At 49.2% G+C, this 18826-nt stretch overlaps 1 protein-coding gene across 1 annotated transcript; it reads right to left on the bottom strand.

Moving 5' to 3' along the window:
• Positions 1–1268: 1268 nt before the first annotated feature.
• On the bottom strand, positions 1269–18627 carry LOC115405551 (unconventional myosin-VIIa-like). The gene is made up of 47 exons (XM_030115155.1): positions 18610–18627; positions 17110–17211; positions 16867–17019; positions 16670–16738; positions 16444–16559; positions 16232–16359; positions 16022–16164; positions 15805–15918; positions 15577–15730; positions 15270–15346; positions 15073–15192; positions 13559–13701; positions 13266–13476; positions 13031–13166; positions 12763–12959; positions 12538–12654; positions 11802–11960; positions 11601–11693; positions 11320–11414; positions 10525–10609; positions 10321–10422; positions 9749–9967; positions 9447–9677; positions 9224–9376; positions 9073–9141; positions 8845–8969; positions 8590–8716; positions 8286–8405; positions 7990–8163; positions 7685–7912; positions 6769–6936; positions 6563–6677; positions 6058–6333; positions 5783–5964; positions 5430–5536; positions 5134–5285; positions 4847–5000; positions 4607–4762; positions 4334–4439; positions 4100–4213; positions 3826–3913; positions 3641–3747; positions 3356–3541; positions 3162–3278; positions 2998–3081; positions 1554–1673; positions 1269–1361 (listed from the first exon to the last, which is right to left on the bottom strand). Exons 1-47 carry the CDS (start codon positions 18625–18627, stop codon positions 1269–1271), a joined length of 6303 nt encoding a protein of 2100 aa, XP_029971015.1.
• Between the last annotated feature and the right edge of the window lie 199 nt (positions 18628–18826).

Here is an 18826-nt window from a genome sequence, read left to right as displayed (position 1 = left end):
AGACGATCACATTGCACCTCATATGCACCTGCCCATGGTAACCTCATTTTTTCTGCTTTTTTTGTCACACGGTTTCCATGGTAACAGCAATAGACTTGACAGGCAAAGAGGAGGGTTGTATAAGCAGTCTACTACATTTACACTACTCCCCACAGCACGCCATGTGCACACACGCACACGCACGCACACACACACACACACACACACACACACACACACACACACACACACACACACACACACACACACACACACACACACACACACACACACACAGGTTGTGATGTAATTTCAGGTATGGAGCTGGAGTTGTGAAGTAAGAGGGCAACGGCAACTGATATTCCAGAAGCAGTCGGGACATTCCGAGAGCATCGAATGCCTGATGGAGGGTTGGCTGACATTTTAAAAACTGCCTCCAGCTTGTGTGCAAGACTCAACTGTGGCCTAAAACAATAACGGCTTTTCAAACCGTCTCAGAAGTTAACAAACGCTTGTGGACGTTGTCAGGAAAACAAGTTGTTTTTGCAACTGCAAAACTGTGAAATCTTACAATTCTCTGAATGCAGTTTGATTTTCTTGTGATACTAAATCTTTATGCTTAAGCGTTCAGCACACGGCAGTGATTCAAGGCTCAGAGGTGAAATGCACAAGTGAAACAAAGCATGCATTTTCAAATCAAGTGCAGGAAAAATGTTTTTCCATGGAGCACTGAAGTAAGCAGTAGAAACTATACTCCTAGTAATGTTACCATGATGCTATAATACCCATTCCCCCCTCGTAAATTAATTACAATTGATTTAGAAAAAGTGTGACTTATCTTTGGTTTTATATATATAGTATATTTTTAATGCGATCATAGGAAGTAATGCCACTGCCTCACAGAGAAAAATCCCCGGTTTGAGTCTGAGCTGTTCACACAGTGCAAGTGTCGGTTTTCCTATATCAACACACATTAAAATATATATAAGAAAGGTGAGAATACAGACATATAGACAGAAAAAGAAAAAGGTTGGTAAAATCAGAGAAGACATTGTTTTTTGATGACATCTCACAAAAACTAATCATAACTTAGTTTAATAACAATAAAATGTATTGATTCATAAAGTTCAAGCTGGACACATTTCAGTTATTACAGTCGTAAAAGTTCAAAACTGGAATCAGGAAAATACATTCATTGAGGATGGAGTTCGAACACAACATATTCAGTTCAGTAGGACTCTGTTCTTCATTTGTCGTTTAAACCCTCCAGTTATATTAATCCAGTCGTTTCAGGAAAACCTGCGGCCCTTCTGTTGAAACGATGTGGTCTGAGCCTCGTACATGCTGATATACGATCGGAAAAGGTCCTCCATTGCATGAGCCTGCAAAACAAGGACATTCTCTGTTAGAGGACGTTTCCTCGTTCCCTGGGCGGGACCGCCGGCGAGCCAGCCTGCTGTGGAACCTCTTCCATTGGACCACGTCCAGCTCACCAGGTTCAGCTCGGTCTGAGATGGTACGTGAATTTCTGAATCACACAGAGCCGGCATGGGAGAGGAGCGCCGTGCACCCACCTGAGCAGTCTCGCAGACGAACACGATGCCTCTCACCAGGGTGCTGATGGTCATCTGGAAGCTGCTGCCCTTGCTGCCATACTGGATGATGCGGCTGAACGGGTGCATGACCAGCGGCTCCTGCTCAGTTTCAGTAAAAAATAAAACTGTTATAAATGGATAAAAAAACAAAATAGGGAGCATATGTTGTCTGATAGACTTTGTCTCTACTTCGGCCAAAACACGAAGAAACCATGAAGCCTGACCACAAACCACAATGCAAGAATCTGTCATAACAAAGTGTTTGGAGACCTTAATAACCTTTAGACTGTTGCATGAGAAGTTGTTTAAGTGTGTATGGATGCACTACAGTAAGAGGTGAGTGTGTGTGTGTGTGTGTGTGTGTGGATGCACTACAGTAACAGGTAAATTGACTACACTTATATAGCGCTTTACACTGCATTATGACATTCACCCATTCACACACACAACAGTGGAGGCAGCTGCCATGCAAGGCGCTCAGTCCATCCACTGGGGGCAATTTGGGGTTCAGTGTCTTGCCCAAGGACACTTTGATATGCAGACAGGGGGAGACGGGAATCGAACCACTGGCTCTCCCCACTGAACCACAGCCGCCCCTATTATGCACTACAGTAACAGGTGAGTGTGTGTGTGTGTGTGTGTGTGTGTGTGTGTGTGTGTGTGTGTGGATGCACTACAGTAACAGCTGAGTGTGTGTGTATGGATGCACGACAGTAACAGCTGAGTGCGTGTGTGTGTGTGTGTGTGTGTGTGTGTGTGTGTGTGTGTGTGTGTGGATGCACTACAGTAACAGCTGAGTGTGTGTGTGTGTGTGTGTGTGTGTGTGTGTGTGTGTGTGTGTGTGTGTGGATGCACTACAGTAACAGCTGAGTGTGTGTGTATGGATGCACTACAGTAACAGCTGAGTGTGTGTGTGTGTGTATGGATGCACTACAGTAACAGCTGAGTGTGTGTGTGTGTGTGTGTGTGTGTATGGATGCACTACAGTAACAGCTGAGTGTGTGTGTGTGTGTGTGTGTGTGTGTGTGTGTGTGTGTGTGTGTGTGTGTGTGTGTATGGATGCACGACAGTAACAGCTGAGTGTGTGTGTGTGTGTGTGTGTGTGTGTGTGTGTGTGGATGCACTACAGTAACAGCTCAGTGTGTGTGTGTATGCACTACAGTAACAGCTGAGTGTGTGTGTGTGTGTGTGTATGGATGCACTACAGTAACAGCTGAGTGTGTGTGTATGGATGCACTACAGTAACAGCTGAGTGTGTGTGTGTGTGTGTGTGTGTGTGTGTATGGATGCACGACAGTAACAGCTGAGTGTGTGTGTGTGTGTGTGTGTGTGTGTGGATGCACTACAGTAACAGCTCAGTGTGTGTGTGTATGCACTACAGTAACAGGTGTGTGTGTGTGTTGTAACGGCTGGGTACACATACCTTTGTTTTCGGGTCGATCAGAGTGACGCCTTTCTTGTTGATGGAAAACAGAAGCGTGTTCGGGTAGCTTGACTCGATGGTTTGCTGCAGAGAGATGAATGAGCGTCGGTTTACTTGGCTGAACTTGTGGCGGCGGTTTACCTCTAGCCGAGCTGGGAACTCACTTTAACTTGAAAGAAGGCACAACCGAACGTCGGCCAACTGGAAATCGCTCTCAGGAAGGCTACTTTGGCCTCTTCCACAGAGATGCCACCCTGTTCTTTGTAAGAGGAGATGATGTGCTGCAGGACACACAGTGGACATCCTTTAGAGTCTCTCTTTCATCAGCCCGAGTTCATTTGTGAAATGTTTACTTTACCTTCTTCCAGTCGTCAGGCTTCATGAGCTGCAGCTGGTCGGCAGGAACCAGGTCCTTCAGCATTACGGGGATCATGACAAACTGCGACCTGTCTGAGTCCACTCTGGCTCTGAACAGCAGTCCGCCAAGCCGGATCATATCTTCTCTGGTGCACACATGGTATCCACGCAGGTACTTGGACATCTCCTGCATGGAGCCAGATGGAGGTCAGCTGTTAGGACAAAGCTTCTTCTCGATCGTGAATGAAATCCGGTAGAACGTCTAGCATGAATCGCGGACAGATACCTGTGGGAAATGGAAGGTGAGATCTGCCACCAGGTCCTTCCCTGGGCTAACGTTGAACCACAGCTTCCTCTTACAGATCACCAGAGACCGCGTGTTGGCCTGATTGACTGAGCAGCAGACTTTACATCACAAATATGAAAATCCACCATCGTATCAAAGCAGAAGAAGTCAGTAAAATGCTTTACCTTCTTTGAGTTTTTTCCCTTTTTTAGGTGTTTCTTGTGTCGGTCTCAGGCTGTCAAAGAAATATTTCTGCTCCTCCAGACTTGTAATCTGAGAGATGAAAAATTTAATGTAGTGAAGATGGAAGGATGCTGGATATCCTCCAAAGAGTTTGAGGGTGAGAAAATTACAGATATGTGTCAGATCACTGTAAAATTGCTATGCAGAGTTTTCACATCAATATATATATATATACTGCCCACATTGTTGTGCAGTAAAAAGAGGAGAATAGTCCACCTTGTCAGTGGTTTTCAGGTAAAGGCCAAATCCGTCTGCAGAGTTCAGTTTGAGATGAGCGGCGATGCTGTGGCACAGGTCTTTGCTGGTGGTGGCCGATTTCACCTCGAATATCTGCGCAGCAACAAGGAGGAGAAAGAAAAAGGACGTTTTAATTGCACGTGGCGGGGTTTGTCCACAGCTGGTAATGACGTCTGACTTATTTCCGAGTGTTGACGGAGAGTCGAGCCCTACTTGATTTGTGTCGTTTGGGAAGTAGATCTTCTGGTACATCTTGGTGCTGCTCTGCTGAATGGCTTCCACTTCTGCTGTATGAGGAGGAAGCTTCCTTGGCTCCTTGCTGAGGACACAAAACATCCAAAGACTCATTGCATGAAATCAACCGGAAAAAGCCTGAACACAAATAAAAACAGGCTGTTGAGCTTTTTAACATTTCTCTGCTGAAATGTCTCAGTCAGATTTTATTGAGACCTATTCTTTGAAATCCCATCATTCCGTGTGCCTGACCTGCACATCTCCTGCATCCTCTGCAGACAGTCGGCGGACAGCTGCTCTTTGGGCCGCGACTGCAGGAAGCGTTGGGCGTGTTTCATCAGGCTCTGGCTGGGCGGGAACAGGCCTGAGCACAGCCACAGCAGCTGCCACCCACGCTCCAGACTCAGCCTGGGGTCGGGGAAAGAGAGCAAGACGATGTGTTGGCCACGAGTCGGGTTGTTTTTCACTGTAGAACTGATCACAGCGAAGCACCTGCTGCTGTTGTTGGTCATTTGTCTCATGATCTGGCAGTAGATTTCATCCCGCAGAGCTTCATGCTGGGTTGCTCCACTAAAGATCTGATCGGTCAGATCCAGAGGGCTGCGCACGTGCTTGATGGGGTAGTCGCCCATGTACTTCAGGATAGGTAGCAACCGAGGTTAAGGCTCCACAGAAACCTCTTCCACAAATCTACACGCCGGCATTTCACAAGTCATTTTATAATAACGAAGAGTTAAATGGCCGCGCAGAGCAGCAAACGGTTATCTTTGAGAGGATATCAGTGAAGGTGTTGCAGGCCAGGGAGCTGAGCTCGGAGTCCACCAGCGTCTTCAGGAGGGGCTGTCTGAGCGGCTCCCTGGTCCACACCCACAGCTTGTCCTTGCTGGCCGTTTTGAATGCAGCATCCCGACCACTGACTTTCCCTTCAGGTCTGTGAAGCAGTTTGAAAAGAGCACTTTCAAAAAATAACAGAAGTTTCTCTTCAATTTTTTTTTAATCTCTACAAGAATTAAACAGGCACACAATCACTCAGTTTGCTTTTCAGATCTAAATCTTGAATCAAATTGTATCTTACCTGAAGTTCTGGATGGCAAACTCTTTCAAAGACACAGCCACCACGATGGCTTCGTCTTCTGCTGGGGGATTTTTGGAAACTTTCTTCTGCTTCGAACTGAGCAGTTTCTGCAGGCCAGAAACAGTCGATCATTTAGAATAGAATACTTATTGAATGATCTCACAATTTATTACTAATTTATACCAGTTGGGCCAAACAAAAGCAGGCGAACAAAGAAAACCTGAGAGGACCCGAGGACTTTCAGGACATAAAGCCCAAAAACCGGTGGATAAGCTGGACTGGCAGCCATCTTCATCTTCACCGTTCACAACACCTGTTCAACCAGGAAGCAGCAGAGGGGAAGGCCGAGTTACCAGCATCTCATCGGAGGGCCTGCTGAGCGTCGGCAGGATCTGGACCCAGTCTCTGGACACCCGCCCGGTGCCAGTGGTGCGCTGGTTGGTTGCTACGATCCAGTCCTGGTCAGGTGAAGACTCTTCACTTTTATCTACCAGCAGGAGGTCGCCTCGTTTACACGCCAGCCAGGTGGGGTCGTCTGTAAAAAGAAAGGGTCAGTGTTTGCGTGCACGTGTGCATGTGTGTGTGTGTGTGTGCCTCTAGACGAGCAGGTGGAGCTGAACGCTCGTACCTTGTCTACTGACTTCACTCTGAACCAGGGCGTATATGGAGCGCTGCCTCAGACCTTCTAGGTTCTCCTGGATCAGCGCCGCCATGTCGGCGGCGCTCTCCGACTTCAGGATGTACTCTTGTCCGACCGTGGTCAGAGTCATGGACCGGGTGCCGACACCGACGTTTTTGATTTCTATGTAGGGAATCTCCAGCAGCTTCCCGTCTCTCCCTTCCATAAAGAAGACGCCGCTCCAGTTCACAGCCACAAAAAACCTGCTTTTGGGCAGAGGAGGTCCTGCAGACGAACGTCAACAAACGATGCTGAGCTTCCAGAGCGAAGAACTGGCATTTCTGAGACGTGAACTGATGGCTGAGATTTAAAAAGGGCTGCTGAGGAGGAATCCACCACACTGTTAATCTCACATGACCGCTGTGTTAAAGCATAAAATGAGGAGGAGGCGCCAAGAGGAAGAGATCAGAAGGGAATAAACCTCCACGGCCATAAAGACAAGCAGATGACTGACCTGATGTCATCGTCACTTCGTAAAACTTGGAGAAGTGGACTCGCCATTTCTCCCGGGCGAGGTCGACCAGCTCTGCTTTGACTTTATCTTTGCTCAGTTCATCCACGTCCGACCTCTGCATGACCGGGACGTGAGAGTTATTCCAGGGTGACCTCAGCGTAAGGTCGCTGGCGATAACCTGACCTGAGGGCCTTGGAGCTCTTTACCTGGGGGAGCGCGGTGCTGATGAGCTGGACCCATCTGGTCAGAGACTTATTCTCTATTGATGCGGTGGAGATGCAGTCGTCCACCACCTTCTGGACGTTGTCTCTGCTGTGCTTTGAGCCAAAGTGGACGAAGTAGTGCTTCGCCGCCAGCTGGACATAGTCATCTTCCTGAGAGACACAGTTCCACAAGGTCAACAGGAGTGACTACGGTTTATATCGACAGCAGATCAGAAATCAGAGACATGGCTGGTCTATGAGAGGACAAAGTGTAAAAAGATGAAGTCATTAAAACTCTCAAGACGTTTTATTTAGAATTATTTTTGTGTTAAAGAAAGCAATGACACAAAATTCTTTTTTAACAGTAGTAATAATAAGACACTTAGCCTGTAAGCAAAAGCAATGCACAACATTCAAAAGAGCAAAACACAACAAGAAAGAGAGTTAGAAACCGGTGGAAAGGCTTGGTCTCCTTCCCTTCAGCCAGCAGGTAACTTTACCTGAATCTGAGGCAAAACAAGACTATACCCATTCGTTTAATTTTTCTTTTTTTAAACCTTTGCAGGCAGAACCCATCAAAGAACTGGAGTGACCGGGTTGTTAGGAAACAGTCGTCTGTCTCCGTATTCAGCGGACGTTACAGAGACCGTCTCCAGAGCAGCTGTGAAGCAGGGTGGAGGTTTGACGCCACGAGCAGCACTTTCTGCATTTTACATCGTCAGCGGTTCTCATGTTGGAATAAAAATAGGGATAAAAAGCACTTTTCATTTGTTGAAGCTTTAATATGCAGAACTTCAAGCTTTCAAACCAACTCTCTGATGGTTGTGACGTGTTGTGACTCTAGAAGAATGAATTCATTCCCCACACAGACGTAAACACACAGCAGGAGTGTGTCGTCGCGCCTCCAGCTTCCGCTCACCTTCTCGCTGACGTACTCTCCAGACTTGATTCCCTTGATGATCTGGTTGTAGATCAGATCAGTGCTGACCGGATCCAGCTGGCAGCTGTGCCAGGGTCTGAACAGCTCCTTGCGAATGGACAGCTTCCAGGTGGTGTCCCTCTCCTGCTTCCCCTGCCGTCTCATCTCCTGCTCGCACTGAGACACGGCGTCCAACACGTGTGTCGCACCGCTGCCCAGCGACCACATCTGGAGGCGAGGCGAGGCTTCAGCGTCAATCCAGCGTCCAGACCAATGAGAACTTGAGACGAGACCTCGGCGCTCACCTTGTCCTGGAAGCTGATGTACACGGAGAACCCGTAGCTGTCTCTGAGGCCAATCTTTTCTGCCACAGCTTGGCAGATTTCGCCGGCGGTGGAGGCGGAGTCCAGCTCTAAAGTGACGTTGCGGCCGTCGACCAGAGCCACAGACACGTCGATGGGCTCCTGTTCCGTGGCGGCCTGTCGTCGCAGAATGAAGGCCAGTCGTGAAAACATCACAGCAAAACAACGAAACTTCCTGCTGCTGCTTCTGCACAAAACGACAGAATTAAAAAGTGACCCGAGGCCGATTGTGTTTTCACCTGCAGCTCGATCCAACAGGGCAACTCCCGCCTCTCCCTGTTCGCGACGATACGAGTCAGGCGCTCCGTGCAGTATTCTCTGTAGCCACTCGGGCCTTTACGCACAAAACTTTCCAGATACTGTGAGTGTGAGGGAGAAACAAAATCACTCTCAATACAGCAAAATCTGACTAAATGTGAGAGCAGGAGGGGCTCCTGTGTGTCCGCTCAATAACAGAAGGACGGACAGATCTACCCTCCTGCAGCATTTTGACAGTTTGAAGAGTGATGAAGGACATTTGGCTGCTCCCTGATGATCACTGACCTTCAAGAAGACATCAGTTGGAGGGAAGATCCCGAGGCAGACCGACAGGAGAACCCAGCCCAGCACGTGGCTCTTTGAGTTCTGGTTTTTCACCAGCTGCTTGCAGATCTGACAGTAAATCTCATCCCTGTGCAGACAGAGCAACATTCAAGCAAAAGACAAAACAAAACAAACCAGGAGAAGAAAAAGCCACAAATCGTCACTGCATGCAGACATTTCACACAGTTCTTCCACAGTCAGACGAGACGCTGCTACCGTATGTCTGGCCTCGACAGGCCGAATCCAACAATCACATGCAGCTTTTCCAGGAGCGTCAGCGTACGGTCCAGGGTGGGACCCTCTCCAATCATAATGTCTTCATCCTCTGTCAGGTTTTCCAGCTGATGCAGAAGACAAGGATTTAAAATAACGTAAGAATAAAAAAAAAAAAAAAACTGCGATTCAATACAAAACCAATGAAGTGATGATGGATTCTGCAGAAACCTCTTCACTGAGAGCCGAGCCTTTCCTGTTTCCGCCTCCGTGCTTCTTCTTGTTCCTCCGCAGTATAATCTGTACAGAGCACAGCGGCGTTAGGAGTCCAGCAGCGGCTCAGCTGCTGGTATCTGCTGGTGTAGATGGTGGAAGAGCTGACCTGGTCCAGTCCCACCAGTGCGCTCAGCTTCCTGGCCTGCTGGACAGACATGTGAGGAGCGGCGGCGAGGCTGGAAGCCTGAGGAGCCACGCCGAACTGCTCCGGAATGTCCCCCATGAAGCGCAGGATGATCCAGGAGATGGTCAAACACGCCTGGAGGAGAGGCAAAGAGTGAAACCCAGCGTCCGGTGCTCACAGAAGAGGCAGCCCTGCGTCCTCTCACCTTTTCATCGCCTTCGTCGTCGTGGGGCAGAAGCGCCTCCTTCAGCCTCTGGCTGGTGTGAGAGTGGGACGCCCCGTTCTGGAAGTAAAGACGGCTGAACTTGTAGAAGGAGAACGGGTCGTCGTCATCGTCGTCGTCGTCCTGCTCCAGGGTGTTTGTTGTTGGCTTTGTCGGCGGCGTGACGACGATGGTTATCGGGGTTTTCTCCGGCGATTCTGTTGGCTCTTCCATCTTCAACAGAATAAAGAAAAATTTTAATGAGAATACTGACGATTCTAACTTCTGTGAGTATTTCAGCTCACCTCAAACTGTGAGGTACTGTCCTCGGACTCTTGGACGCTGATCTCTGAAGTCAGCTCGGAGATCAAGCTGGACCTCTCAATGCTCTGTGTCGCCTCGGCGATAACTTCCTCCAGTCGCTGCTGAAGCTCCAAAACCAACAAGTCCTCAGGACTCTGCGTCTCCAGGCGATAAGCCTCTCTTCTCCGCTCTAACTCCTTCCTCGCCAAGTAGCCTCGTATCTACACAAGTTACAGCGTCGGTTAAATGTCTGACCCATCAGGGACTCTGCTTTTTATGAAGCTTGTATAAACCTTCTCAAACGTCTCAAATGCTGCATACTGAGGTAGAGACATGAAAACACTGTAGGACTATGGAAAGAGCCTCACAAATGAGCTATACCAAGAGGAACACGCTTTTTTTAGCCTCTTAAAATGTGTAAAAGAGTGGAAGAACATGCCAGAATAACAACACGCAAAGAAAACACACAGCAGCTCATAAATACAATCCTCTAAATGTGCTGGAGTCTGATGGGAGTGTGTGTCTGAGGAGTGCGGCCGGTGTGTTTTCTGCTCAGCTGGAGTCTGGAGAGGACCTGGGTCTGGATGGTGACTGCAGCGGCTTGCTGCCTCTCGAACCGCCGACGGAGCCTCCGGCTGCGGACCACCGACACCAGCCGCTCATAGCCCCGGCGCAGCTGGTGGTACAGGAGGGTGAAACACAGCAGACAAGGTCATGACCTCCAGATTAGCCTGGTGGAACCATTCAGGTGGGAACAGGAAATGTGAAAGCACCAAACCGTTTTCAGCTCCTTCCTCGCTCTGTAAGCTCTCCAGGTCCTCTGCAGCAGCACCGCGGCGGCCCGCTTCCTCAGAAAAGACTTTCTGCAAAGTGGATAAAAGAAATAATCGAGTAAAAATCTGTAAAACAAAAGTAAAATTAATAATTTTGTCCACCATGATCAAACCAAATAGTTGTATTCCTGAGCCAAGACTCTATATTTAAAGCTGTTTCTGATACAACAGCATATTATATATAGAGCATGGAGCTACTAAAAGAATCCAACATGATGAAGACAACGACACACACCAGGAATTCATCTAATGAAGTAAAAAAAAAAAAAAAAAAAAAAAAAAAATCAATGAAACTTGTGTTACAACACTTGAAGAGGAAGGTTCAGGAGGCAGAGACATTCCTTCCATCCAGACAACATCCTCATGCACAGCATGTTCCCCAGAACCAGGCGATTCCCGGCCCGGCCGGTCTGCCATAGCTCATCCATACAGCCTCCATTCTGACTCTTTGACCTGCACTCCAACTCAAAGAACTGGACTGATTTAGCTCTGAACGGCAGCCCTACGCCGACTGTTAAAATGAAAATCGTGAAAGAAAAAGGTACATCTGCTGAACAATGCTGTAGCTGAACGGTGCTTTCTTTGAACTGCTCGTTACAGAACGTGACTCGTTACTATTTCATTTAATATACGCCTGTAAATACATGACAGTCAGGAAAGTGGTGATGGCGTTCTGGGAGATGAAAAGCAGCTCTCTCATCACGTCACTTCAGGGTGCGGCTCACTCCTGATCACCCCACCTGTGAGTGTGAGCCAGCATGACTCTCTGGACCACCAAGGCCTTCCTGTTGAGCTCCTGGTCCCTCAGGACTTCCAGGGCGCCATCGTGGGCATCCTGGAACACAAAGACAAAGGAGAGAGTTCTCCTCCTGACAGGTTCTCAAAGCACAGCGCTGACGACTCCAGAGGCCCGAGGCTCCCTCAGAGGTCCGGCCGGCAGGCTGCTGATGTGCAGCGATTCTGATGCCCTGGTTCATGAAAACCGCAGTGGAACAGTGTGTGGGAGAGACGCTCTCTGCACCTTCAGGAAAACCTTGGTCCTGCCTATCTTCCACTCTTCCTTCCTGAGGATGACGGCTCTGCAGATGGCTTCACAGCAGGCCTCGGGTTTGGCCTGAAGACACAAGAGAGGGCTGAGATCAATTCAAGTAGTTTCCACAATAGATTTTTCTTGAATTTTTATGAAACAGTGAGAAATTTCTAATCCAAATGGAGACTTAACGGTTTTGCGCTCAGCCTCGGTCATCTTCAGGAGCACCCTGTAGCGCTCCAGAAACTCCGCGAAGGTGTGTCGGATGGGAAAGCCCAGGTTTCGGATATGGACGGTGTCCATCATGCCCGAGTACCTCAACTGACGCAAACACAGCTCTCTGTCGAACCTCTGCAGGAGGAAACATTCCAGTGGTGGTTAATGTTTCAGAGGAGTTCCCACATCTCTTTTATCGGCTATTTTCTGTCAGGCTTTCATGATCCTCAAAACTGTAAATAAGATTCATCAGATTAAACATGGCGTCCGCGGATGATAATGTTTTTGAGATGATAGGGATAAAAACAAATAATGCTCACAACACAGTAACAGGCTAAATGATAGCAACAGCTCAGAGCGAGCTGCACTCTGGATTAAAAGCACCATAAAAGCTTTTATAGAGATAACTCCGCTTGGCATGCTGTGTTGGTAGGTTTCAATTTACAGGAAACAGCTTCAACGGGTTTCATAACGCTTATCAGGAAGAAGGTTTTATTTATCCAAAGCAAAGGCTGTTAATGGTGAGAGGAGGGAGAAGAGCAAAGATTGAAGAAAAATCCAGCAGAAGTAGAGAAACAGCAGCACTGTAATTCTTCTAATACACCTCAGTGTTCCAGAGCGGACTGAACCTTCAGCTTAACTTCATTTCATCTCTCCTTCACATTTCTTAGCCGGTCAGAGTAATAAGCGTCTGTATGAGTTTCTCCGTCACCTTGGGCTGCTTGTCGTTGTTGGGTTTGAAGCAGCGGATGAAGAAGGGCTGGCAGACGGACAGAGTCCTCATGAGGGAGTCCAGAGACTGTCGGAACTGGCCGCCCAGCGTCGGGACCTGTTTGGGCCGGTCGATCTGCAACAGCAACAGAGTCGTTATCGCCGCACGCCGGCAGCCTCGCGCCGCGCCGTCCACGTCTGCCGGGAAGACCGATTCCTGCGAAACCGAACGGCGCAGACGGCCACGCTCTCGTACCCGCAGAGAGTTGGAGGGCGTGATGGTGACCCTCCTGTTGTTGGTCGTCTTCAGCTCGCTGGCGGAGAGCTCGGCCTCAAATATCTGGCGGAGCAGCTTGTTGGTGGACGTGCTCAACATCTTCACGATGTTGGCGCTGACGGCGTCTCGATTCTTTTCCAGGAAACCTTGGAGAGAGGAGCACAGCATGGTCACGGCGAGTCCAGATGAGGTGAAGACGGCCGCGGATCCTTCGTACCTCTGGAGTCGTAGTGGACGGCTCCGCAGTAGTGGCGGATCCCAAAGTCGGTGTCGTGGTCGGTTCTGGACGCGATGTAGGACTGGTTCTGTCGGTGGTGCTGGTTCAGCTTGTTCAACATGGTGATGTCTGTTCCCTGCCAGAGAGACGGAGACGATTCACACCAAAACGTCTTCACCGCCAACCGGCCTTATGGCAGCGCCACACAGCTGCATGATCAGGATCTGAGAATCACCTTTGGGAAGTTGCTCTCTTCGTCGATCAGAGACAGAACGTTGCAAGGTTTCCCAGCGAGAAGGTCCAGGATGTCCTGATTGTCGCTGAATCGGATGTTTTTCCACTTAATGTCCTCCTTCAGGTACTCTTTCTGCTCCAGCTTGAAGACGTGTTCCAGAAAGAACTGCTGCAGCTTCTCGTTCGCAAAATTAATGCAAAGCTGCTCGAAACTGTAAAGAGAAGCGAGAGATGGGCGACTCGCAGTCGAGACAACAGAAGGACAGATCGGCACGTGATCACAAATCTCCTCACCTGTTGGTCTCGAAGTTCTCAAACCCAAAGATGTCGAGCAGGCCAATGGAGACGAAGAACGACCTGGAGCTGTTTGTCAACGTCTTGTAGATGACACTGTTGATTTTCCCAACAATCCATATGAACAGTTTGTTGTAGACTGCCTGAAAAAGAAGTGTTTGATTTTTATTTCAGTGACTGATCGATTAGAACTGCCCTGAAGCTTTCACAAAATTATGCTTAAATGTATCTTGCAGATTTAATTTCAAGAGCTCTTGTCTCTCGGCTAAAAAGGCACATCCAAAATGGGAAAACTACCTAAAACCTCAACAAATGCAGGAAAAATGCAGAAACAGTTGAAGAAAAGCTGAGAATTTTAAAGTAAAAAAGGCTTTAAAAAGCACTGAATTTTACTGTAAACTTTAAAGGTGCATTATGGAGTTTTTCAACTTTAAAAATACTTACTTTCCACCATAAATATGTTACAAATATTCAATGATGTGTACAATGTGCCCTGACATATTTATTGTAAGAACCGCTAACAGCGTTAAATTGTCACTTGAAAGTTGCAGTGCCGGTCCGGCACCGGAATTTTTTTTGGGAGAATTTGAGAGGATATGACGTAATGCGCGCTCCCGCTGGCCTGATTTGCTTAGGTTTCGTTTTGTCCAACATTACTCCGCCAGATGCTTAGCGAGCAACAACTGAGCAGGACCGTTCAACGGACTGTACTCAGCATAGTCCTAAGCTTTACTTCTTATTGTCTCATGCTAGCTGTTGCCAAAGCTGTCCGTCCCTGGGAGAGGGATCCCTCCATACTGTGGTTCTCCCCAAGATTTCTTCTTTTCCCACTGGGTTTTTGGAGTTTTTTCTTGCCGGATGTGAGGGTCTAAGGCGGTGGTTGCTTCGTTTTGTCTCGTTACTGTGAATTTGACATATTAACATTATGCTTATTCACTGTTTTTATTTTTACCAACCAATGTAACATCTTGAAGCCCTCTGAGGCAACTGTTGTTGTGATACTGGGCTATACAAAAATAAATTGATTGATTGATTAATTGATCTTCCAGAAAGTAAGAAAAGACCGGCTTCTCGCACTGCCACAACTCCAGCACAGACTTCACCAGGCAGAAGAAACTTAAATTTTACTCGACTCTATTTGAAGAGCGAGGAAGGAGATCCCCTCTTCCGTGCACGTACATGGACGCAAGCCACAGGTACGAGCGTTTCACTAAGCTGCAGTTATGCCCAAGGCCTGCAGGGGCCGTTGTTTCGCATAAAAGGTACAAACTCCTTAATGACGCAGCATTAGATTCAGTTTTTGTGTTTCTATCGTAACTGATTTTAAAAGCTGCTTTCGCCTCATTCTGAAAGTTGAACATCCTTTGTGGTGAAATCTGATTTGATATAAAGTCGTAAAAATTCCTCTTTGATCATAAAGGCTGCAGGCCTCAGGTTTACAACACCCTCCAGGGTTTTTATTGACTCCTGGGCCCGGTCCAGCGAGGAAGCCGGGCTGGGCTCGACCCCGTTACCTTGACAAAGGCGTCCCTGGAGTCCGCCGCCTGCTCCGAGCTCAGAGGCTTGGTCACCCTCTCTCTGCTGGTCATGAAGGAGCGGTGGGTCAGGCTGTTGGCCAGCGTGGACGTCCGCACCTGCAGGAGGCAGAAACAGAGGCGACCGGTGATACAGAGGGCGGTCTTCTCTGCTGGCGGCGGCGGAGGAAACTCACCTCCAGAAGAGACGCCGCGATGCTGAAATGCTGAGACTTGGTGACGTCGCTCGTCTCCAAGTTGTCCTGAGTGATGGCTGAGGGACAAACAACACAACACAAGTCAGCGTTACTGTAGGACTGTTACTGAACCCTCTTAGATGCCGCTCTGCGGAACCAGAGGTGTAACAAGCATCTGGAGCTCTGAGAGGAGGACGGCAATCCACGTATCAGGTCAATCACACCGCCTCACTTCACTCCCAAAGTATCCAGAGGAGATCCATCCAAGCAGACGCCCCCTGCTGAGGGGGTGTAAAGCAGCGCTCACCTTCAAAGTAGACGTTTCCCAGGTGCAGGATGGCCGCCAGCAGCTTGAGGATCTCCCGACTCTTGCTTTCTGAGAAGGTCAAGACTTTCAATGCAGAGCGAAGACGTTTGAAGTCTCTGGCATCCTCCCTGCTTTCGCGCAGGACGCAGTCCCCCTGGAAGACACAGCAGACCCTCACTGCAGGCGGACAGTGGTGAGAAAACTGCTGGCAGGCCGGAGGAGGCCTACCTTGGACAGGAAGTTGTACTCCTCAGCATTCCCCAGGCTCAGAGCCTTCCTCTCCTCCTCCGTGATTCCGGCCAGCATGCAGTAGAAGATGTGGTAGTTCCTCTCCTCCGCTGCCTGGGGTTACGCAGCAAAACAAAGACCGTTCATGCTTCAGACTGGCAGACGGACGTTTCTACCTGCTGCAGGAATGAGAGCTCAGTGTGGGCGGAGCCGGTACCTGATGGCAGACACGAGACTTCTCCAGGAGATACTGCTCGATGCGAGCGCCCTCGATCACCCCGTGCTTGTTGAAGAAGATCTCCAGATATTTCCCGAAGCGACTGGAGTTGTCATTGCGGATCGTTTTCGCATTTCCAAAAGCTACAGAGGGTTAGGGTTAGTGGCGGTCAGGCGGCGTGGCGTGACCGAGATGCAGCTGACGTCTCACCTTCGAGAATGGGGTTGGACTCCAGGATCTGCTTTTCAATCTGCTTTTTGGAAAGCTCGCCGCTGATGGCTGCCAGGTACTGCAGGATGAGTTTGGTGCTTTCCGTCTTCCCCGCTCCAGATTCCCCACTGAAGACAGAGACAGACCTGGACGCTGAGTCCCGGCGGAGGACCGTCTCCGAACAGCTCAGTAACATGTGGCTCGGCTCTCACCTGATGATGCAGCACTGGTTCTTAAAACGCCGCTTCATGTTGTAGTAGCAGGATTCGGCGATGGCGAAGATGTGCGGCGGGAGTTCGCCGAGCTGTCGGCCGTGGTATAACCGCACCTGAGGAACGGAGAACCGGTGTCCGTTAGATTCCAGCACAGCTGGAGGGTCAGCAATCCAAATCTAACTCGACGAGCCTGATAGAGTTGTGGTTGCGCCTCCAGCCTCACCTGCTGGTCGGTGTATATGGGAACATTCTGGTATGGATTCACGGCGACCAGCACCGAGCCCGCGTAGGTCTGCAGAAATCAGAAAACTGAGTCAGAAGTGCTTCATCTGACATCCAGCATGACTTCTGCTCTCTATAGCATCACACTTTCTTCACTGTGTGTGTGTGTGTGTGTGTGTGTGTGTGTGTGTGGCTCACATAAATGATGCCGTGTCTGTGTCGGAGCATCAGGTTCCTCAGGACGCTGGCTTCGTCCATGTCCCCCAGCCTGATCATGTCGTCCACGCCGTCCACCGCCGTGGGGTGCATGAGCCTGAGCGAGGCCTCCAGCTCCGGGGACAGCCGGTGCTCCTGGCCGCCGCCAAAACAGGAAATACGTCTGAAACATCGCAAACAGGCCCTGGAGCTTTCCGACACCCAGAGCTCCAAACAGGGTCTCACCTTCCCCTCATCGTCCACCAGGACCCGCCGACCTGGCGCCGGCTCCTTCACCTTGGCTCCGATGGGGACTCCGATGTCGGAGTCCAGCCACACCCAGTCCCCCTATTGGATAAAACACCCACACTAGTAACGCTCTGAACATATTCATGTGTTCTTTATACCAGACGGTTCAGATCGGACTGCTTTATTATTCACTGCATTTCGCTGGAAGAAGGAAACTCTGTAAAGAGCAGCGCAGCAATAAAAACCATCAGTCACGGATCTGCTTAGCTTGAATCACTTATTTTCTTCAGCCTTACCTTCCTGAACATCGCTGCCACACTTCAGTTACTGTCGACAGAAAGAAATGTGACGTGAGACAGTTTCCCAAAAACACCGACAGTAGCTGACGGCGGTGAAACAGGAACACTTACCGTAATGCTCCTGTCCTCTGTTAACGCAGTCAAGCAGTGGTGGAAGAAGCCATCAGACGAAATACCTGCCAGCTCCTCTCTCAGTGATCTTCATATCAATCCGTCTGTCTCCTCGGTCTGAGCGCACCTGTGACGGACGGATGTTTTATGGCACTTCGACTTTGAACCGGCTGTGACTCAAGGGGAGAGGAAGAGGAGCGGCTACTCACACAAAGGTGAAAATCCATCGTGGAAGTCATAGACTTCAATGTTCCTTTGTTTGCTTTGGCCTTCCACCATAAGAATTCGCCTCATATCGATTGGAACCCCTCCAGGGTTTTCTCTCCTGTGGTTCCATGTCTTTATTCACCAAGTCTTCCTGTTCTGTTGCACTTTAAACTGTCCCACATGAGCAACACTGATCTGATGACCTGAAGAGAACGTTGCATTATGTGGAAGCACATGGCAGCTGAGTCCCATAACATAAACCAGCTGAACATCAGTGACCTGGAGGGAACTCTTCCTGATCAGTGTTCCAGTAATAAATTCATGTGCAACCTTTAGACTCTGAATCCAAGAAGACACAGCCGAGAACCTCCCTGGAGGACGGGGAGGAGGGAGGAGGAGGAGGGAGGTGGGGCTGCGTGTTGTCTTCCATGGTAGACCAGTGGGGGAAACGCCATTACAGTGAACCTGGTGGTTGGAGCCGGTGGCGGGAGGCGTGGCAGCGACAGGCCGTGGCGGCGGACTGGGCCCAGATGGGAGTCGTAGCGATTACTCAGTGGTGTCAGAGAGAATGAAAACCACGGTGAACAGGTCACAGCTACCAGCTCAACGCCGCCGCAGAGCAGGGCTTTCCTCTGTCGTCTCCTCTCGCCGTCGGCCAGCATCAGCTCCGCCTCCCACGGCCTCCAGGGACGGCACCTGAGAATAACCCTCGGAGGAACTGGAAAACAGGATTCACCCTGCCGCAGCCGAGCAGGAGGCCACATCAGTGTCTCCGTTCAATATGATCAGAAGCCCTGTGGCTGGTTTTAAACCCTCATTATGTAATAACGTTTGGTTTTACTGTTTAACGTTTTTGTTTTACCGCATCAAGACACCAGACCTGCGTTAAACACAACATGTCTCCAACACAACACGGACTCTTGTTTCCTCACATATTGTACTACAGAGGCGATCGCCCACACTGGTCTTCATCATTCATACTTCATTCATATGATGTGATCCATGCTTTGTCTCCATTTACTCTATTAATACTGCTTCTTCTGACTTTACCAAGCAAGCCACCATATTTAGTACCATCACAACTGAGTGTGAATCTT

This window comes from Salarias fasciatus, chromosome 18 (genome assembly GCF_902148845.1).
Source record: "Salarias fasciatus chromosome 18, fSalaFa1.1, whole genome shotgun sequence".
NCBI classification, from domain to species: Eukaryota; Metazoa; Chordata; class Actinopteri; order Blenniiformes; family Blenniidae; genus Salarias; species Salarias fasciatus.
Note: the sequence above shows the minus strand (reverse complement) of the source record. Positions and strands in the feature narration are given on the sequence as shown.